The following is a 20753-nucleotide window of genomic DNA, read 5'->3' as shown; positions in this document are numbered from 1 at the left end:
GTGGGGGGGGGCATGAGTGGGAGGCCGCTGGGGGCCGGCGAGGTGGGGGTTCTGACCCCAGGGAAGGCGGATGGAAGCCAGGCTTGTCTAGCTTCCGCTCTCCGGGCGCTGGGTCCCCCGGTCTCTGTCCTCCCTGGGAGAAGCAGACTTGCCCAAGGGCCTGGGCGCCCCCTGGCTGCCTATACAGGGGTCGGCCGGGCCCGGAGGCCAGGCTGCCTGTCCTGGGAAAGACGTCTGCCCTCCGTGGCTGGTGGTTGTACCCTGAGCAGGGCACGCGGGTCCGCATCAGAAAGTCCCCCACCCTTCCCTGGCTCTTTTCCGACCCTCACGGGGGCCCGTACAGGTCAGCCAGCCGGGCGAAGCGGGGGCCCCAGTCCCGCAGGCAGCTGTAGTCCTGGTCCTCGTCCCCCAGGCTGGACAGGATGGAGCTCAGCGTTCCTGCCACAGAACCATCTCCCTCGTAGTCGTAGATGAGAGCTGTGTCATAGGGCGGGACACTGGGGTCACTGTCCGCCACCTCCAAGCCCTGCGGAGAGGCCCGGGAGAGCTCAGGATCCCTGCCGGCACCAAGCCCCGCCCCCAGCTCAGCCCGAGACACCGAGGAGGGAGCCCCACCCCCAGCCCCGCGGGAAGAGGAGGGGGAGGGGCAGAGCCCTGAGTGCAGGCACCGTTGGGAGACCCGCCCCACCTCCCTCTGGGCGGCGCTCTCCTTCCTTACATCCCATCGGCGAGACCCCCGTTTCTGCCTTTCAAAGATTTTGCAAAGGGTTCTGTCCCGTCCACCTCCGTCCGTCCTCTCACCCAAAGGGTCACGCGCCCTCCTGACCGGGACCTGCACCTGGGCCTAACCCCTGCCCAGCCATCTGTAGGGGGCTTCCTCTGAATCAAGGCCTGTGCTTGCGGGCGGGTGTGGCGTCGGGCAGGCCGGCGGGCGGCACCTTCTGCTCCCCCACAGCCCATCCAACCAGGCCGCCTGCCTCCTGAGCCTCCCCCGCCTTGACTGCGAGAACTCGCCGATGCCGTGCCCACATCACTATGGTTCCGGGATGCGACTGACAGCTGCACCCCCAGCCTCGGGGCACGCTAACTTTTGTCGATCGGTGTCCAGTGAAAAGTGCCGCAGAGCAAGCTCCAACCCCCCCCCTCCCCCCCCCCCTCCCGCCCCCAGCTCAACCAGGCTCAGCGCGATCCGGGGCGGGGGCGGGGGGCAGCTTCCTCTTCCAGGAGACCTGTGCCTGTGGTCCCCTGCACCTCCCCAGCCTCACCCCCCCCCTCAGATTGTCAGGGGTTCCCCAGAAGCTCAGCTGGGGTCCCCAGTGACAGACCCACTCTCCACAAATGGTGCGCGTCCGGAGGGTTCACAGAGGCGTGGGCGGGAGCCCCTACGTGCGTTTCCCCGTGCCTTTGCCCCTGTCTGCACACCTCCAGGGACACCTACATCATTGATGAAGTCAGCGATGTCAGCGGGGCTGGTGGGCAGCATGCGGGGTGGCTGGGGGCGCACTCGGCCGAACGGGGCATCTCGGCGCAGTGGCGGCCGTCCCAGTGGAGAGCACAAGGCCGCCAGCTCTGTTGGGTGGCGCAGCTGGTTGATGTCGTAAGCATCCTGGGGACACAGTAGGCAGAATTCAGCCCCGATCAATCACAGGGTGGGGTTTTGGTCCCAGGCACCCTGGTGGGATGAGGGGGGTGCGGGGGAAGGGAAGAGGACTTGTGGGGACCCTCCCTCCTCCTGAAGGTGGGGTGAGGGGTGCTGGAGGGGGACCCACGGCCTAGGCTCTCAGGGACCCTTCCAACTGCTTAGCATTTCTAAACCACGACCTCCCCCCAACGCCCTCCCCTCACCTGGTCCTCCTCCCCGCCCCCCTGCTCGTCATAGTTCAGGATGTTGTCCCGGAGATCGTCCTGCAGCCCGTGCAGAAACCCTTTGTCCCCTGACTGCCTCCGGGACCGCGTGACGAGGGCGACCGGCAGGGCGAGCACTGGGCAGGAGAGGACAGATAGGAGGTGGTGGGTGCCCGGTCATCCAGCCGGGTCTGGATGTGTGGGGAGTGGGATCTGGTGGCATGGGGCCTGCGGCTGGGGGGGGGGGGGAAGGAAGGGAGGGTTAAGGTGGGGCGGGGCCTGCAAGGCGGAGTCAGGGCAGCAGGTGTCGGGATGCGGGCGCTCACAGAGCAGCAGGATGATGCTGGCCAGCACGATGACCAGGGCGCCCAGGCTGACGCCCACGCCTCCTGCCCTCCGGGCAGCGGCCCCCGGCAGACAGGCACCATCCGGGCCGCAGCGACACACCGTCACGTTCAGGGGCTGCTCGCGCTGCTGGGGCGGCTGCCCAGAGTCTCGGAGCAGCAGGCTGAGGCGGTGTAGACCCTCCCGGACCTGGTGCCGGAGCCGCAGGCGCGCGTGGCTCACTGCAGAGGGCGCCCAAGGTCAGCACGGGCCTCCCAACCTGACGCGCCCTGCCCCTGCCCCTGCCCCTCCAGGGCCCCTCCGCGCCCCTTGCTGCTGGGAGAAGCGGCCTGGTGGGTGAGGATCCCGAGACCTGGGGCCTCAGTTTCCCCATCCTCCCACTGGGCGTGATAGTTCCTGCCCCGCCCGAGGATGCGGCGGGAACCAGCAGGACCACGGTGCTGAGCGCCCCCCAGGTCTCAGGGCTGCACCCGCGGGCCGGTGTTTGGAAAAACTCACCGTTAACCTGGCTGACACTCCAGTTCCGGGTCAGCTCTGGGACACGGGGACTCAGCTGAAAGTGGAAGGGAGCCCCGTGGGGGGGCAGGTCCGCATCCGTGGCCCCCAGGAGAAGGCCAGAACCCTGGTCTGGCTTGCTGCACACGCTACCAGATGGCGGGGACAGCTCAGGGGCGTGGTCATTGACCTCCAGGATCTCAATGGACAGGGTCCCGGTGGCCGTGCTGGGTGGGGAGGCTGCAGGCGGGAGAGGCCGGGTGGGCTCCTTGCCCTGCTGGGGCAGACTGCCCACCCGAGAATCGGCTCCGCGGCACGCGCAGCTCTCAGCCCTCGGGCAGCAGCAAGGATGCCCGGCCCGGGTCCGGGAGCCCTGGAGCCCAGGCACAGCTTGGCACTCACCATCGTCGTAGGCCAGGATGATGGCCCTGTACCAGCCATCCTTGAGGAAGGGAGAGGCCGGGCTGAGCACTCGCTGGGTCTGGATCTGACCCGTGGCTCTGTCCACCCGCAGCCAGTCGTCTGGGTCATAGTCCTTAGAGTAGCTGTTGGCCGAGGAGGGGACAGAGTGACCCTGAGCAGACACAGGACCCCTAGGGGTGGGGTCATACAGAAACACACATTTCCCACACACGTGTGCACACACGCACCTCTGAAGCTAGGCCCCCAACTGCCCTGAGCTGGTGGTTTCTGTCCCAATTGACAGATGAGGAAACCGAGGCTCAGGGAAGGCAGGTGAGGCCCAGGGCCAGGGCCCCACGGCCAGTGAGTGCCACAGCCAGGCTTCAGCGCGTGGGCACCGTGGAGACAGACACAGATCCACAGGGCCAGGGCCGGGGGGACATCCAACACACGAAGGGCCGGCCTGCACACACCGGCTCACCTGAACGGACCGGGTGGCGTCGGTGGGCCAGCTAGCGCCCAGCCCGGCCTGCTGGGACGAGTTCACGCCGACACACACGTATGCACAGGGCTCGAGGCCCCAGGGACGCGCAGGGGTGTACACGGACAGACGTGCCCTCTACCCTCCGACCAGGGCTCTGACGGGAACCCTCCACCGTGCTCCGGGCCCCGGCTGGGCAGCGGACAAAGGAGGCCGTCGGCCCCCTCTGCCTCACCCCGGCGGCCCCCACCTGAGCCTCTGCAGCCGCTGCGTGTCAGGGTCTTGGGCAGAGAAGGTGGCCACGGGAGTTCCCGGGGGCACCCCCTCAGGCAGGCTGGTCCGCAGCGGGTTCTCCTGGAACACGGGCGCCTCGTTGACGTCCTGCACCCGCACGCTGACCCTGGCCTGGCCCCGCTCGGCCCTGGGGGCGGCCGCCTGCAGGGGGGCCTCGTTCTGCACCGCGACTCTCAGGTTGTACTGCTCACAGCTCTCGTAGTCCAGGGGCTGGGGGGAGTGGGGACCGGGGGGGCGGTCGATCAGGACTCCGGGCCCCCCTCACATTCGAGGTGCCCGGAGGCGGCTACAGGGCAGGGCGAGGCCCCCACAGTGGGACCGCGGCCCCTTCAGTCTCTCCTCACAGCCCCTACTCTCCCTGTCCCTCATTAGCCCTGCACAAATAAAAATTATTCAGGACCAAAAGCCGCAAAGAATAACGTAAGAATGACAGCTAGTCGTCACTCAGAATGAGTTTGTTAGGCGGCGTGTGACCAGCTTCGTGCGTCACTTGGTCAGGCGTCCTCCCCGGTGACTCAAGCAACGCTCGTCCGGACACGCAGAGGGGGCTGGCACCTGGGGTTCAATTAACCTCTGCCACCTGCTGACTTTAAATATCGTCCCGGATGACCCGAGCGGGGCTCGCCCGTAGCTCGCAGCCATCGAGAACAAAGCTGAGGTTTCCCTTTAGAGGAAAGACTCGGGTCCTGGGTTCCCAGCCCGCTGGGCCTGCAAACCCCCGTTTCCTGCAGTAACGCTCCTTGTGCGTCAGCATCTGAGCAGCTCTGCACCCGTGAGTGCGTGTGTCTCCCGCTGCTGTCTCCTGGCTTCAGACCCGCCTGACACAGGTCTACACGGCACCCCACGCCGCAAGAGGCAGCACTCCATCAATATCACCCGGGCTGTGGCCGGCCCCCGTGCCCCGGGGTCGGCGTGGCCTGTGCCCAGAACCCCAGCATTCCCGGGTCCCTTAGCATTCTGCTCTGCCCCAAACGGGGGCCCCCTGAGCTCGGGTCCAGCAGCCAGACCCCAGCTGGGGAAGCCGTGCACCCCACTCACCTTCACCACAGACAGCACGCCCTCGTTGGTCTTGGGGTCTGTGCGGATAGCGAACTGTCCCTTGGGGTCGCCCTCCAGGATGGTGAACCTGGCTGCCCAGTTTGGGGAGCCCGGCAGGTCCCTGTCCTCCACCTGAAGCCGCCCCACGTCCACTCCGCTGACAGCCTCCGTGGCCTCCATGAAGAACTATGGAAGCCCGGCCCTCGTTACCGCCGGGGCTGCGGGGGCCGGGGGGTGACCCCGCGGGGGGACGCCCACCCCTGCTCCCTCCCTGCTGACTCCGCTGCCCACCCCACCCCCCCAGAGCCTCCCGGGCTTGTGGCCTCGGGAATCACGGCCCCCCAGGGGTCCCCATGAGGCCCTGTCCGCGGGCTCAGCTGCGCGCCAGGCGCCCTGTGTGCCGCCTTGTCCCGGAGGCTGGGGCTGGCTGCTCCGTCCCACGCGGCGGGGGCGGAGGGAAGGCTCCTTCCTGTTGCCCGAGGGCCACCGAGGGGTCTCGGTGGGACGCTTCCCCCCAGGGTCTCCCCGAGCTTCTCTGTGTCTACGTGTGCACAAGCACCAGTCTAACCTGGGTTTCTGTGCTTGTCCTCAGACAAGTCCTTGTCTCTCTGTCGGGAGCCTGAGGAGGGAAGGACAGTCCCCAGCGTGGGTGTGGTCGGGGGCAGTACCTCGTCCCTGGTGAACCCAGGGGCGTTGTCATTGACATCCTCAAGGGTGATGATGGCTGAGGCCGTGGCGGTGAGCCCATCTCCAGACATGTCTGCCACCTGCAGGGTCAGATTGTACACGGCGACCACCTGGGGGCACAGCAATGCGCAGTCAGGGTCCCCGGTGGCCCCGTAGGGCCCGGTGGGGGGCGGCGTCGAGCAGACAGCACCGGGCTCAGCCTCACGGGAGAGCCCTGTGCGCATCACAAGCCCCAACACCCGGCCTTTTGCTCCCAAGCTCTGGGGCAAAATGTGCCACCCAGCCCTCTGGGTCTGACAACACGACTGCCAGCCCAGACTATGCGTGGGCAAGAGGCCAGGCGTCGAGTTGGATACGCATTCACAGAACACCACAGCACGCTGGAACTGAACCAACAAGCTGGGTCCCTGCCCTGAGGGGCCGCTTCCAGTGGCAGAAAGAGGAACCGACGAAGGCCACCTGGTGCAGCAAGTGACTAGACAGAGCTGTGTGTGTAGCCACGGGGAAACCAAGGAGGGCTTCCTGGAGGTGCCGAAGCTGTGCAGCAGCCTGGCTGTGAGCGGCAGCAGGGGTCCCGTTGGAGGAAGAGTGTGCAAGGACAGAGAGTGGCTGTTACTCCAGAGCACGACTGGCCAGTGTGGGGCCAGGTGGATGGCCTACCCCATGCCAGGAAGCCCGAAGGCTTGGCAGGCTCCAGGGCGGGGGCGGCTTTCGGCAGGACTCGTCAGGGCCAGGCACCATACGGAGGGCCCTTCCCGCTCTCCTCGGACCTAAACCCACGACCAGCCACGAGACGCGGGTGTCCCAAGCTGGGTTTGTGTCCAGAGCCACTGGGAGTATCCACAGCAAGCGGGGGGCTCCCTTCTACCGTGTCGGGGGGAGCACGTAGGGTGGGCAAGGCTGGGGCGGAGGGCCCAGCTTGGAATGAGCCGCCCCAGGAGCCTCAGAGCGCCGAGAAGACGGGCAAGGGTGCAACCCTGGCGGCCCTGGCCCCCAGCCTTCATGGCGGTAGCCTCACCTCGCGGTCCAGACCCACTTGCACGGTGCGTATGTCCCCCGTGTGCTCATCGATGCTGAAGAGCTGGGGGCCGTCCTGCTCCAGAATGGAGTACCGCAGGGCCGCGTTGTCTGTTTCCGGGTCATCAGCGTCTGTGGCTTCGGCCCTGGTCACGTAGGTGCCTGGTGAGGACAGGGACGAGCAGGGAGGACACGTGTGGGTGCCAACCCCTGGCCCCAGGACACGCCTCGCCATCCGTGGCCCACCGTGCCAGGTCCAGGCCCCCATTCGGTCTGTACGAACTTGAACATTTAAGCCGTCTGCCTTGCGCCGGTTGGAGGAGGAAGCAAGAGCGTCTGACATACACGTTCGATCGAGAGCTGACGCCTGTGTCCCCCAGACACGGAGACAATCCAGCAGGGGCTGAGAGCCCGGGGTCAGACGGGGGGAACCAGCTGGAAAGCGGGCCAGCTCCGAGCCGGCGGGAACGCCGAACTAACAGAAGTAGAGAGACGTGCAAACACAGGTGTGAGCAGCACACACGCAACACGCGTGCACACACGCACAACACACACGCTCGTGTCTGCACACGGAAGCACGTCTCCCAGCTCTGTCTGCTGCCGAGGCTGAACAGCAGCCAATCTGACGAGCCTCCTGTTGGCCAAACACGGACAATGTGGGCATCAGAGCAGTAGCTGTAATGGATGGTAATCCACCGAAGAGTCAGACTCCGGAGGTCCAGAGTCGTAGAAACAAAACTAGCATCCGCAGGCACACATCCACAGGGCAGAAAGCCCGCTGACAAAGGGTGAAGGGACAACGGAAGTAGGAAACCACCGCCCCCGCCCCTACGAGAACGGACCCAGACAAGGACCGCGAGCAGATGCTCACACTGGGGAATGGAAGTTTAAGGAGAAACAGAATGAGCACAGTCGCAGAGGATCTTTCACAAGATGCCTATTAATTACAGGGGGAAAATGGAAAAATCACAGTGGAGGGTCGCCTGGGAGGCTCAGTCGGTTAAGTGTCTGACTCGGTTTCAGCTCAGGTCACGATCTCATGGTTCAGGGGATCGAGCCCTGCGTCTGGCTCTGTGCCGACCGTGCGGAACCTGCTTGGGATTCTCTCTCTCCCTCTCTCTCTGCTCCTCCCCTGCACTCTCTCTCTCAAAATAATAAACTAAAAAAAAAAAAAAATCACAGTGGAGAAGCCCGGCAGACACCCCCTAAACAAGGCAAATCGAAGTCCACATCTCCAGGAACGGGACACACACTCCTGATAGGACACACTGAGGAGAACTGTGTTACCAGAGTGCAAATCCTGTATCCAACCACACAAACCCCATCCGGACAACCCATGTTCTTCAAAATAACTGAGTAAGTGCTTCAGAACGTCAATGTTAGGACTAAGGAGGTGTGACACTTGGACGGTGAAAACTACAAACGCTTCGGAAAGAAATTAAACCCAAGTAAACGGAAACACGTCCCACGTTCACGGACTGCGAGGTCAACGCTGTTCAATGTCAGGACTGCCCAAAGTGATCTGCAGATTCGGTCTTCTCCATCAACGTCCTGAGGACAAGTTTCTTCGCATAAATAGGAAAACCATCCTAAAACTCGTATGGAACCTCCAGGAAACCCAAACAGCCAAGAACACAGCGGGCGCACTCACACCGCCTGCCTTCAAAACCACCCCAAAGGTACGGGGATCACGGCAGTGTGGGGTGGCCACACAGACAGACGCGCGGGCCAGTGGGACAGGAAGTCCGGGAACAAACCCTCACGCAGGCGGCCAAACGACTTCCGGCCAGGGTGCCGAGACCGTGCAAGGGGGAAGAGGTCGGTCTTCTCGGCACCCGGCGCTGGGAAAACTGGGCGTCCCCAGCCCAGAGCACGCACTTGGACCCTCCCCTCACACCATCACGCAAAAACTCACCCCAAGCGGATCAAAGACCTACACGTAAGGCCCCAAACTGTAAAACTTGGAGGAACACGGAGGGCAAAAGTCTCGCGACACTGGATTTGGTTATGATTTCTGGACGGGACGCCAAAGGCACGGGCAACAAAAGGCAAGACGGACAAACTGGACTTCATGAACATTTTTAAATGTTCTGCGTCAAAAGACACTATCAACGGGGTAAAAAGCAGTCCACGGGATGGGAGAAAACACTTGCAAATCGTGTCTCTGTGAAGGACTACCCAGGATATATAGACAACCCCTAAAACTCAAAACGCAACTCAATTCAAAAATGGGCAAAGGGCTTGAATCCGCCTTTCTCCAGATAAAATATACAAATGGCCACAAAACACATGAAAAGGTGCTCGACATCAGTAGTCGTCAGGGAAACGCAAACCCACATCACGAGACACCAGTTCACACCCACTGGGATGGCCATCATGAAAAACCAGAAGACAAGTGTTGGCGAGGACACGGAGAAATGGGGCCCCACGCGTGGCTGGTGGGGTGTGAAATGGTGTAGCCGCCGTGGAAACAGCACGGAGGTCACTCAAATGAAACACAGAATCGCCGTGTGATCCATCAACTCCACTTCTGGGTTTATCCCCCAAGGAACCAAAAGCGGGAACGTGAACTCACGTCCGTAACATCACTCACAGTAGCCAAGGCGCGGAAGCCACCCAAGTATCTATCTACAGGAGGACGGACAACTGAAGCGTGGTCTGTCCACACAATGGACTACTGTCCAGCTTTAAAAGGGAAGCAGATCCTGAACACGGATGAAGCTGGATGCCTGTGCTCGTGAGATGAGCCGTCACAGATGACAAATACTAGAAGGTTCCACTTATACGAGGTCCCTAGAGTATACAGATGTACAGAGGTGGAAAGTGGGTGGGAGCCAAGGTCTGGGGACTGGTGGTGGGGACAGCTGCACGACATTATGAATGTATTTTTTAAATGTTTATTTTTGAGAGAGAGAGAGAGAGAGGGAGACAGAGCACTAGCAGGGGAGGAGCAGAGAGAGGGAGACACAGAATCCGAAGCAGGTTCCAGGCTCTGAGCTGTCAGCACAGAGCCCGATCTGGGGCTTGAACCCATGAACTGTGATCTGAGCCAACGTCTGACGCTGAACCGACTGAGCCACCCAGGTGCCCCACGTTTGGAATGTATTTAACACCACTGAACTGTCCCCTTAAAAATTGTTAGGATGGTAACACTTATGTGTATTTTTAGCGCAATAAAACTTTTTTGAAAAAAAAAAAAAAAAAAACCACATCAGGGTCAGGAACGCCTAACGGCTAAGGAACCGCTCCAGACGGAGGGGAACGAGCTTAGGAGGTGGAGCGGGACCATCGTCCCAACCTAATGGTGGAAACAAGCAGATAATCCACAAAGGCGCAAACGTGATCAACGTCACAACTCTGTTGCAATTCTTTTTAACTTTTTTGCAAGTCTGAAAGTATGCAAAAAGAAGTAAAAAAAAAAAAAAAAAAAAGGTCATTCTGAGTCTTGAAACACGAAGAAGGACGTGAAATAAACAGACGTGTGGAAGCACCTCCCACGAGTCCGCCCTTCCCAGCCTCTCAGGCGGAAGGCTGGCCTGGGATTGGACTCAAGCCCCTGGGACCAGAGCGGGAAGGTCTCTCCTGCCTGGAACAGGTCAGGCGAGCGAGGCCGTCCGGACAGGAGGTTGTGCCTTGTTTGAGATCGAGATGTAGGACTGAGAAACAAGGATGGACATGTCTGGAACCAGGCTTACAGCATCGTGGTGAGGGTGCTAAATCCACGGAATTGTCCGTTTTTAACCGGTCAGTCCTGTTCTGTGTGGATTTCACCTCGGTGCAGCAGCAGCCTCCGTCCCAGCTCGGCCACCGTAAATCCTCACTGCATTTTGGAAGACGCTGGGGTGTGAAACTTACACTGAAACGGGAAGAGACTGCAAAGTCCCTACCCCTGGAGAGTCCGCTTGCTTATTTTTGGATGCTCTGAAGGACCACTGAAAGACTTGCTGAAGTCTCCCCGGGCCTTCTGACGGACTCAGAGCCCCCCACGCCCGCCGCAGCCCCCCAGCCTCACCTGGCACTGCTCCCTCCAGCACCCGGCCGCTGAACGCCTCCTGCCTGAAGACGGGCCGGTTGTCATTCTGATCCACAACCACGATCTCCAGGTCCGTGGGCTCCTCCAGGGTGGCTCCTCCCAGGTCCAGAGCAAAGGCCCTTAGCTAGCCAAGCAGAGAGCAAGGGCTGGTGCTGTGCTCCCCCAGTTTTGGTGGCCCCCACCAGGCCATGCAAAGGGACAGCAAGTGCAGACCCGGTGTCCCCAGTTTACACAGGGGAGAAAGGGCATGGGGTGGGGCGAGTGCAACAGCGAGACCTCCCTGCCACCAGCCTGCTTGCCCACAGCAAGGGAGGGCAGCGCCTCACTTCCTCTCTCGCCTTGGCTGCCGGGAAGCTCACAGGTATGTTTTGTGTGCGACTGAAGGCACAGTCTCACTAGCGCTCCCCTTCTGCTAATCGGTGCAGGCTCCTCTTGGAGCTTAGTGATCCCGTGAAACGGAAATTAAGCCACTTCCCTGCTTCTGGAGAGCGGGCATGCTATGGTGTCCAGGTAGGACCTTGGTCTCTGTCTGATAACTCTCTGTGTAAGGGAACCAAGAGCTCGTTCTCTAAGTCCGAACGAAGAACGTTCAGGGCACGGCAAAAGCAAAGTCAGAAGCCTCCTCCTCCAGAGCAAATTTAAAACACTTTGGAGACTCCAGGCTCGGCAGGACACCGGACTCTGTGGGGAGTCAGGTTCTTCCCCCCTCCATGGCCTCTTGCTCCCTTCTCTCAAGCCTCAGGATCCCATGCCTCCGGGGCGGGGGATCCCGTGCCACCTTCCCCAGAGAGTCAAGGGACACCTGCCATTGGGACGTGCCATACCGTGGGCTTCTGCACAACGCCCCACCCCCACCACACATGGCCCAGCTGAGGCAAAACTGGGGCAAAACTACACCAGTGTCCAGTGGTGTTTTCCTGGAGGCTGACAGCGGCTCTGCTGGGGGCTGCCCGGTGCTGCTTCCCTGGGCAGGACCAAGCCCCGCCTCCATGGGGCCTCAGTTTGCTCATGCTCATCTGTTAAATGGGAACAGAATCCTGAACATCTTCTTTGGAATGCAGGTCCTATAGTCCCAAACCCCTGTCTGCACCTACCAATTGAGGACATGGGCCCTCAAGTCCCAACCCTGAGACCAGGAGCCTGGTGGTGGCAGGAGCCCCCCCCACCACTTTCCTGCCAGTGCTCCCCACAGCGGGCCCCACCCTGAAGCGGTCTGTCTTCTCCCGATCCAGCATGGCATTCAGGAACACCTTCCCCGTGAACTTGTCAATGGAGAACACGCCCTGGGGCTCCTCGTCCACACCGGGGCCCTGGATGCTGTAGAGGACGCTGCCCAGTGGCTGCTTGTCGGACTTGATCTGCCAAGAAAAGAGCCCGGCTGGGGGAGGTGCCCCAAAAGGCAGGGTCCCTCCCTCTTCCTGGCCTTGACTCCTCCCCCAGCAGCTCGGCCTATGACCCCAAAGATGTGCTGCCCTCAGGGACCCTCCAGGGACAGCCCAGCCCCTGCTCTGCCCCCAGGGCTACCCCCCCTCCCCCATCTGTGCCCCCCTCACCTGCACCAGGGGGTACGGAAGACGCTTGTGGTTCTCGGATACACTGATGGGGGGGATAACCCAGGCTCTTCGTACACGGCCTGGGGCAGGTGCCCGGTGCCAGGGGTACAGGGTACTGGGCCTCCTCTGCCCAGGGACCCCCAATGACAGGCCCAGGCTCTGCAACAAAGGCACAATTAGCTGTCAATTACATAGCACGCAACCCCAGTGAGCCCGGCCGCAGAAAAGTGAACCCACCATAACCTTGGCCCCCATCAGAGCCCTGAGCTCATGGTCCTGGGAGACCCCACAGCCACACCCCAAGACTGGAGCCCCCAAAGCCCTGCATGTGTCTCCTGTCGTCTCCTGGGAGCCCCTGCGGCCAGAGCTGCCCCAGGCCTGGTGGATGTTCCCTGACTGGCCGGCCGAAGCGAGGCTGCCGGGCCCCCACCTCCTCCCGGAGTGGCCCAAGGGAGGCGCAGGCACCGGGCCTTGGGGAGCATGGGGTGCTCAGGGGGCAGACGGAGCCAAAGTGACGAACGAGGCAGCTGCTGGCAACAGCTGCCAGGGGGAGGCTCCCAGGGACATTTCGTGGGAGAAGACTGTGGCTAACAGGGTGTGGCCACCCTTCCCCTCTCCCGCAAATGCTTCCCGGAAGCGGGTGCTCGCGGAGGCCCTACAGGCAGGTCGGAAGGGGCTTCTCCAGGCTGCTCTGTGGGATTGGAGGCTCAGCCCGTTTCCAGGGTTTCAGCAGGGCCTGCAAACTTACCCGACCTCACCGTGCAGACTGGCCTAGCTGCTGGGGGGTTCGCAGGGCCCAAGGGGCTGAAACGGGACCACAATACCCGGTGCCGACCCCCTGCTTTCCTCCCAACCACGGGGCCAGTGGTAGGGTTCACACCACTACTCCTGGGATCCTCAGGGCCCTGGGGGTGCTCCCTCCTCTTTCTCCACACACTCGGGGTGGCCGGGGGCTGCCAAGGGAAGACGGGGAGCACGTGGCAGCTGTGCTCACCCCCTCCTCCGCAGGGGCGGGTGGGGGCATGACACAGCTCAGGCCCTTCCCTGGGCCAGCTTTTGGGCTCAGAACTGGGGCCATCAAGGAGCATGGTGGGAGGAGGGCACCCGTCAGAAGTCTCTCGAGACCCACTGGCCGCTCCCCGTAGTGACCACAGGTAGCCCCACCTTCCCAGTTCAGGTGGGGAAACCAAGGCCCAGAAAAGGCACCGACCCATGAGTCAGGGGCGGGCTGGCAGCACAAACACATCCCGAATTTCCAGGCCCTGGTCTCCGCGCCAGGCTCTTCAACAGGGTGCCGGCTGGTCTGAGTGTGGGACCGGGCACTGTGGCTGGCTGGGCACAGGGGCTCTGGTCCAGGGGCACAGGGTCCCGCTGGATTTGGTGAGAGATGGAGGCACCTGGGATGGGGTCTGGGGGAGGGGCTCGGTCACACGCTGGGACCCAGCTGCCTTTGGGGGTTGGAGAAGGCACCCTCTGAGGCTGCTCGGGCCCCCCCCCACTGGCAGCTGCCCCCTGCCCTGCCCCTCCTCAAACCCAAGGCAGGACAGGCTGGCTGGGGGCATGCAGAGTGGACACCCCCTCCCAGACGCCAGCCCTCTGTGCTCTAGGGATGACCCTAGAAGCTCTCTGGCCCCACCCAGGGTCTCCAGGCCCTGGGTCCTTCTGGAGGAGGCGCTCCCTTTTAGCTAAGGTGGACAGGGTGGCTCCCTGGCTGCCCTGTGCCTCCTCGACACCGTGAGCTCACCCCCCAGCCTCCGTCTGGGGCCTCGCAGTCCATGGAGAGCGGGCATGGGACGGGGTGGTCTCATGGTCTCAGAAGAGAGGCATCAGGGACGAGTGAAGGGGGTGCTCTGGGTGGGATGGGACAGGGGCAGGAAGGAGATGCCAGCTGCTGTCCCGTGTAACCCTCCGCTCTGCTCCCTGGCACCTTCACCGCCCAGGGCCAGCACACAACGCTTTCCACACGCTTTGCTCGCAAAACAGCAGTAACATTCACATGACAGCTGAGCTCTCCTTGTGGCCCCAAGCCGGGTCCCCAGGCCTGGAATCGTCCCCCTCCTCCTCCTCCTCCTCCTCACCTGAAATCCCAGGGGCAGTGTCACCTGCAGGGGCCTGGAATCTGCGAGGCAGCGAACATGGTTTATAGAAAGGACCAAGCTCCTGGCCAGGCCCCCAAGCTACCCCAGCCCGACAGACCGGCAGTGCCTGGGGCGGCTCGGGCTTCGCGCCAAACCCACAGAGCACAAACCCTTCCAGGTCAGCACCGTGTTCCCGCCAAGCGGAGCCCTGCTGGCCTCTGTCACCGTGCTAGCGGGGACAGCATCTGTTTCCTAAGCATCCCGAGGGCGGCACGGGGCTCAGCGTCCGCCTGTCTCAGCCCTTTCTGCCCTCCCTAGGCCCTCCCTCAGCCCTCACGCCCCCTAGGAACGAGCGCTGTCTGGTTTCACAGTCACCCAGAGTAGGGCTCAGAGCGGCTGAGCCACTGGCTCAAGCCCACACGGCCAGAGAGCAGCAGAGGTGGGGTCCACAGGGAAACCAGCTTCTGAGCTCCGTCGCTCCCAGGAGCGCCTTCCCCACCCGGCCTCAGTGTGGGGAGGTGGACAGGACTGGGGGTGCAGGCGGGGGCCGGTCTGCAGGGGGGCTAGCCCCTGATCTCAGGCTCTTGGAGGAATGCTGGGCGACACACTCTGCCCCGTGCAGCCCACCACAGAGCCTCCGGCTGCCCCTCACCCCCGTCTCTGCCAGCGGCCTTGGCTTACGCCGCAGCGTGCCCAGCAGCGCGGTGCGGGGCTGGTGCGGTCGTGGCAGAGCCTGGGACTCCACGGCCCAAGTTCAGGAGGTCAGCAGAAGCCACAGAACCTTGGCAGGGACCCCCTGCCCAGATCAGAGGCTGCGGTGGGTGGGGCGGCTGGGCCGGGCCACAGCCCACTTCCGCCGGCCAGCCCGGGTCCTCCCACCACCCCCTTCCCAGAAGACAGACGTGGCCGGCTGGGGGAGGGTCTGGGAGCTGCCCGGGGACCATGGGACATATGGGGCCAGGACGAAGCCACACGGACAAAGCCAGCTCACACAGAACCCCAGCATGTGGGCAGAGCGAGAAGGCACCACCGAGTGGACGCGGGCTCCCCTCTGCTGTCCACCGTGCTGCTCCCACGCCCAGCCACAACCAATGGGTGTGACGAACCCAGTTCCCCCAAGTGAGGCCCCACCATACCCCTGTGCTCATCCCTGGCCTTTGCCTTAACCAAGAACCGAGAGAATAGTCTGGAAGCCCTGGAGACACCAGGGCCACTGTCCCTCCCCGGGGCCTGCCCCCAGCCCAACACCCAACCCCAGCGGCTGAGTAACAAAGCCCCCCACCACCCCTGTAGGAATCCGTTCTGCCTGGCCTGGCCCACAGGGCCCTCTGCTTCTCTCCACCACCCCACGGTGGGTTCGGAACAAAGAATTCTAAGCCACGGTGTAGTCTCCCCGGAGCCTGGGAAGAGAGCTGGGTGCTCCCCCACCCCGGGTAGAGAAGCCGTGGACCGGGAAGGCTGGGCGGGAAGTGAGGACGGCCTGCTTCGTCTCCTGGAGCTGCTGGCCTTTAGGGGCCCCTGGGGCTCCCTAAAATCACTGCTGAGATTCAGACAGCAGGCAGCAGGCCTGAGCTCGGGTTGGACTTTTGCTCCCGTGGCCCAGCTTCCTGGAACCCTGTCCACCGTCGTGTCGCGACTGCATTAGGGGAAGAGAACATGCTCTTCTACCCCGTCCGGTGTCATTGGGCGAACCTTACAAAACGTAGCTGCAGACGTGAGCTCGAGTGAGAGGTTCCGGGGTTAATCCCACACTTGTGTGAGTGGAGACCCCTCCAACAGTGCCTTTGGCTCGAGGTTTCATGATCTAGGAAGCGGGTGGGAGGCCTGGAGCCTGGCAGAACAGGGCGGCAGGGGCCCGGGGTGGGGGGGGTCTGCCTGGGCGGAGGGAAGAGCTCCCGGTCTGCACCCCCCGCAAGCCTCCCAGGCCCGAGCCCCTTCTGCCCAGGCTGGAATCCGCACCACCCCGTTCCTGGACGGCCTGGCCGGCATCAGGCATGCCAGGAATGGGCCCAGCTGTTGCCCCGGCCCAGAGAGGCCCCTGCACGTCTCCTGAGGCGCCAAAGTAAGGGGGTGAGAGAAGCAGCTGTTTCCCACCCCCCACCCCCACCCCCCAGCATCCCCCTTGCAGGGACAGGTTCTGCCACGTGAGGGCCACTATGCTCCGGGGCTGCCCTGTCCACCCAGGGAAGAGAATGGTCCAGGAGCCGGCTGCCCTCTGCCGCCCCAGCTACTGTCATATTAACGTGACTAGAGAACGTGGCCTGCGTCAGCCTGTTCCACGGCCCTGTTCCACGGCCTTTCCCACATTGCCTGTGGGGGCCTTCACATGTCCAAGTCCCCAGGAGTGCAGCCAAGGCCTCACCTTCCTTCCAGAAACCGTGTGGCTCACCAGCTTGCCCCAAATCATCCAGGCTCCGCCACCCCCCACCCCTGCCCCCCAAGGGCAGGGCCAGCTATGGGGGCACTGAGGGCCCGGGGAGGGGCCCAAGGGCCCAGCTCTGAAAGTACACACTCTAAGCCCCCTAGGTGAGATTTTAGGGGACACAGGCGGGGGAGGGGTGTGCCTTGTCCCAAAGGCACAGTCAGCACCAGATCAATGCAGAGCCCTGTGTTGGGGCCCCTCCTGAGCCAGCCCTGCCTCGCTCGGGGCCAGCCGGTGGGTCTCGGGAGCTCACAGAGGTGGAGGAAGGGATGTCCAGGAGGCAGCCATCAGCTGCCATGTGGCTCGACAGGAGAGGACAAAAGTCTGAAAGCTGAGCTGGATGGGGGAGGGGTGGGTAGGGCCCCGACACGGATGTATTTTGGGGGGGGGTCTAGGAAAAGCTCCCCTCATGTGCTAATCTGAGCCACATCGAGTACAGAACTTGTGTCCAAGCCCCATTGGCTGATCCCTCCAAATCCCCAAAGCCTCCAGCTGTGTGCAGGGGTCATTCCGCAAGAGCCCCAGGGAGGGGACCTCCCCTGCTGCAGAGCCACCCCAAACCCAAAAGAGCAGGTCTCTGTCATGTGCCTGCCCAAAGTACTGGGTCTGGTGCAGGGTGGGGGTGGACCACTGCTCCTACAGCAAGTGGGGAGGGGGCATCAGAGGCGTGGAGCCTTCTGGAGTGGACCCCAGTGTGTGGGGGCATACGGTCCTGTGGGAGGGCGCACAAGAAGACTGTGCACGGTGTGACCTCCCAGCAGAGGGCTGGGGGAGCCCAGGCCCAGGTGGGCCCAGAGGCAGGGGTGCAGGTGACCAGAGCGAGGGGTGCCAGGTGTCCTGAGGCCCAGTTGCTGGGCGGGGGGGGGGGGGGGGGGGGGGGGGGGAGGGGTCCAACTGGAGGGCATCTGACCAGCTTCCAGCCACAGCTGGGAGATCTTTGGGAGTCAGGGGGACTCAAGAAGCCCAGAGTGGGTGCTGGGAAACTTGACTGTCCTCACCAGTGTCTGGGACCCAAACAGCAAGCACCTATGGGCACTCGCCAAGCCCTCGAGCTCATTACCTGTCAAGTATAAGGCAAATAAGGTCCTCTATTATGCACAATGTCCCCACCACTGCCCGGCCCTGGCCTCTGGCCTGTGATCCTGACTCAGTCTTCTCCCCAAAGGCAGGCCACGGCTCCACTCCCAGGCTCAGAGTAGTGCCTGTCCTGTCCAAAGGGCCACTCGGCCCAGGACTCGAGGAGATGTGGCCCCCTCCCAGGGGGTGCCCATGGTGGGGAGAGGGGCAGTGGTCTGTGCCTCCTTCTATTCTGTCCCACTCCCAGCTCGGAGAGACCAGGGAACTGGGGCCAGGGGGGGAATGTGGGGGTGTGGGCTGTGTGCCAGGGGCCTGGCTCCCAGGGGAGTGGATTCCTGGAGGGCAGAGCCCGCAGCTGCCCCTGCCGGCGGGACACAGGGTGGAGGTGCCTCGGACTCCACTCACCAGGGTCACTAACCAGGGTCACCTGCCTACCCAGCAGGAGCGTCAGGGAACCGGCCTACCAGCTCGTCCAGCTGGGGTGCTCCTGCTGCCCCCCCCCCTCCCTGGCTCTCACCACAAGTCGGGCAGGGTTGAGGGGGGCACCTCCAGGGGAAGGACCGGCCTGCTAGGTGGTCTCCGGGCGGCCACCCAGCTTGGCTCCCCATCCAGTTCAGTCGGAGACGGTTACCCTTTGCCTCCGGACCCCACTGGGGCACAGAACGCCCTGGACAGAGCTGCCCACCGGGCACCCTCAGCTCATGGGTCCTCCAGAGGCGGCCAGAGCCAGTGGTCCCCGGGAGTGTCCCACTGTAAGCCGTAGGGCAGGGGGCAAGGGACTCCGCGCGGCCAGACGCCTTACCTGGGCCAGCAGCCCGAGGGCGACGAGGAGTGCGGCGTCCATGGGCCGGCGGAGCGGGGGCCGAGTGTCCGGCCGGCAGCCTCCTGCTCGGACACAACGCGGGCTGAGTGACAGCACAAGTGCGCGGGCGGGGGCCCCCGAGTGAGTGACAGCACATGTGCGGGGGCGGAGCAGGAGGCCGGGGGCGGGGCCTGGGGCTGAGTGGCAGCACGTGTGCGCGGCGGGAGGCGGGGCCTGAGTGACAGCACGTGTGCGGGGGCGGAGCCAGGGCCTGCGGCTGAGCGGCAGCACGTGTGGGCGGCGGGGCGGGGCGGAACCAGTCCGGAGGCGGCTGTCCAGGGCGGCAGAGCCCTGGGAGTCCAGTAGTAAGAAGAGGAAGCCGGCAAAAAAGACGGAGGTGGGTGGGGGGGCTGGGCTAGGAGCCAGAGTGGATCGATTCGTCCATCCACTAATTTTTACGTTGCTGCTCCGTGAATTCACCAGACACACTCTTGCCTCAGGGCCTTTGCACTGGCTGTTTCCTCTGCCCCTAGTGCTCTTCCCCTGGCTATCCCGGAGGCGTGTTGCTTGCCGCCTTGAGGGCTTTGTCTGATGGCAACCCCTGAGCACCCTATCGGGCACTGGCACCTACCTGCCCATCTTAGGTCACAGTCTCTCGCACTGGGGTGGGGCTCCCCTGTGGCTGAATTGTTTCTGTGGATCCTTAGGGCTAGCACAGAGGAAGGCCTGTGGGCCTGTGGGTTGGCCCTCCCCACCCCAGCCGCAGCCCTTCCTCCCTCCCCTGGTTCCCCCCCCCCCCCCCACCGTGGCCTCCTGTTCTGGGGCTGCTCTCCTCTTCAAGACCTGTGCCCCTGGTGTGTGTGCGTGTGTCGCTCACAGGCCCAGCACACAGTAACGGAGGGTGGAGAGCGCAGGACGGAGGAAGGACCCTAGGAGCTAACACACTGCCCTCTGAGCAGGAGGGGGTGGGGGATGTCCAGGGAGCCTGGGTCTTCTCTGTGGCAGGGGCGGGTCCTCCTCGCTCCTGTCCAGATCGTGGGCCGTGGAGCAGGTGTGGCACCATCTGTGCCCTTGGCCTGCTTGGAAGGAGGCCAGGCCGCCTGAAGGAGACTCTGGCAACGTGTCCCTGGCACTCACTGCTCCGAGGTGGGGATTCAGAGAGGGGGCCTTTCCATCTCCAGGCTCTGAGACCCTGGGCCTGGGGAGCAGCCTCTAAGGGCCACTGTAAGGGTAGGGCTAACCTGTAGCCTTAAGAAATAACAGCTTTGTTTTAACACTATAGGTTAAGAGAGAACAGCCTTACCCTATCAATCAAGGGATGGATTAGCGAGTGATTGGATTGGGGCAAGGGCCTGTTTGAACTGTTTCCACCTGGGAACTATTCCTTTGTTCTGTTCCCAGGTGAGAATAAGACGATGTGGTCGGCTATAAAAACTCTGTACCCCGGCTGTTCGAGACTGCACTCTGGTCAAGAGAATAGGTCCCGATCGATTGGTTTGCCTTGCCTCTCGTTGCAGTAAACTTTGTTTTGACTGTCACTGGTGCCCGTAGCATTCTGTTTCAGGAGTCGTGTGGATGCATCGCCACCATGCTGCCTCTGAGATTAGGGACCCCGAACAGGGGCGGGACAGCCTTCTGAATGCCTGGGGCTCCTGCCTTCTGGTACTAGTGCAGGGGTGAGGTAGAAGGGGATGGGTGGCTGAGCCTCTGAGTCCCCTGGTTAACCTCAGGCACTCTAAAGGGGGTGAGGGGAAAAAGCCTTGTAAGACCCCCTCCTCTCTGCTTGTTTGCCCATCTTTCTGGCACCTTGCTCTTGGCCATTTGTCCCCCACCAACAACCTCTGGGGGTAGGGGTTCTCCAAGGGGTGGGTGAGCTGGGTCCGGTCATGGGTTAGCCCCAAGCACAGGGAAAGGCCACTGCGACCGGGTGTGGTCCCAGGTTGGTGAGCAATCCTCCCCATGGGGGTCCAAGTGCAGGGCCTTGGGGAGGTCGTTCTCCCCACCACCCTCGGTTTCCCCTTGTGCCCAAGCACAAGCATGGGGGGCCTTGTCCAGGGCTGGGCCACCCCAGCCGCAGGACCAGTTCCCTCTCCTTCCTAAAGCAGGACCGCCCCTCCAGAAGAGCCCTATCATTTTCCCGAGGACTGGGGGCACCCGACCCCCTGGACTCTCCAAGCCTGCAGC

General features: G+C 63.0%; 1 protein-coding gene across 2 annotated transcripts; it reads right to left on the bottom strand.

The window, feature by feature from the left end:
* Positions 1-3: 3 nt before the first annotated feature.
* Positions 4-19106, bottom strand: CDH15 (cadherin 15). 2 transcript variants are annotated; one of them, XM_058707028.1, is made up of 14 exons: positions 18570-19106; positions 12191-12349; positions 11840-11995; positions 10617-10761; positions 6606-6766; positions 5569-5697; positions 4901-5086; positions 3819-4072; positions 3088-3230; positions 2689-2925; positions 2172-2411; positions 1846-1982; positions 1439-1606; positions 4-526 (listed from the first exon to the last, which is right to left on the bottom strand). In XM_058707028.1, the coding sequence occupies exons 1-14, from the start codon at positions 18609-18611 to the stop codon at positions 326-328; spliced, it is 2358 nt and encodes a 785-aa protein (XP_058563011.1). In that variant the 5' UTR covers positions 18612-19106; the 3' UTR covers positions 4-325. The 2 variants fall into 2 exon arrangements, with proteins under 2 accessions (XP_058563011.1, XP_058563012.1); XM_058707029.1 differs by having other exon boundaries at positions 3819-3922.
* Between the last annotated feature and the right edge of the window lie 1647 nt (positions 19107-20753).

The sequence above is a fragment of the Neofelis nebulosa genome, chromosome 17 (assembly GCF_028018385.1).
Source record: "Neofelis nebulosa isolate mNeoNeb1 chromosome 17, mNeoNeb1.pri, whole genome shotgun sequence".
NCBI classification, from domain to species: domain Eukaryota; kingdom Metazoa; phylum Chordata; class Mammalia; order Carnivora; family Felidae; genus Neofelis; species Neofelis nebulosa.
Note: the sequence above shows the minus strand (reverse complement) of the source record. Positions and strands in the feature narration are given on the sequence as shown.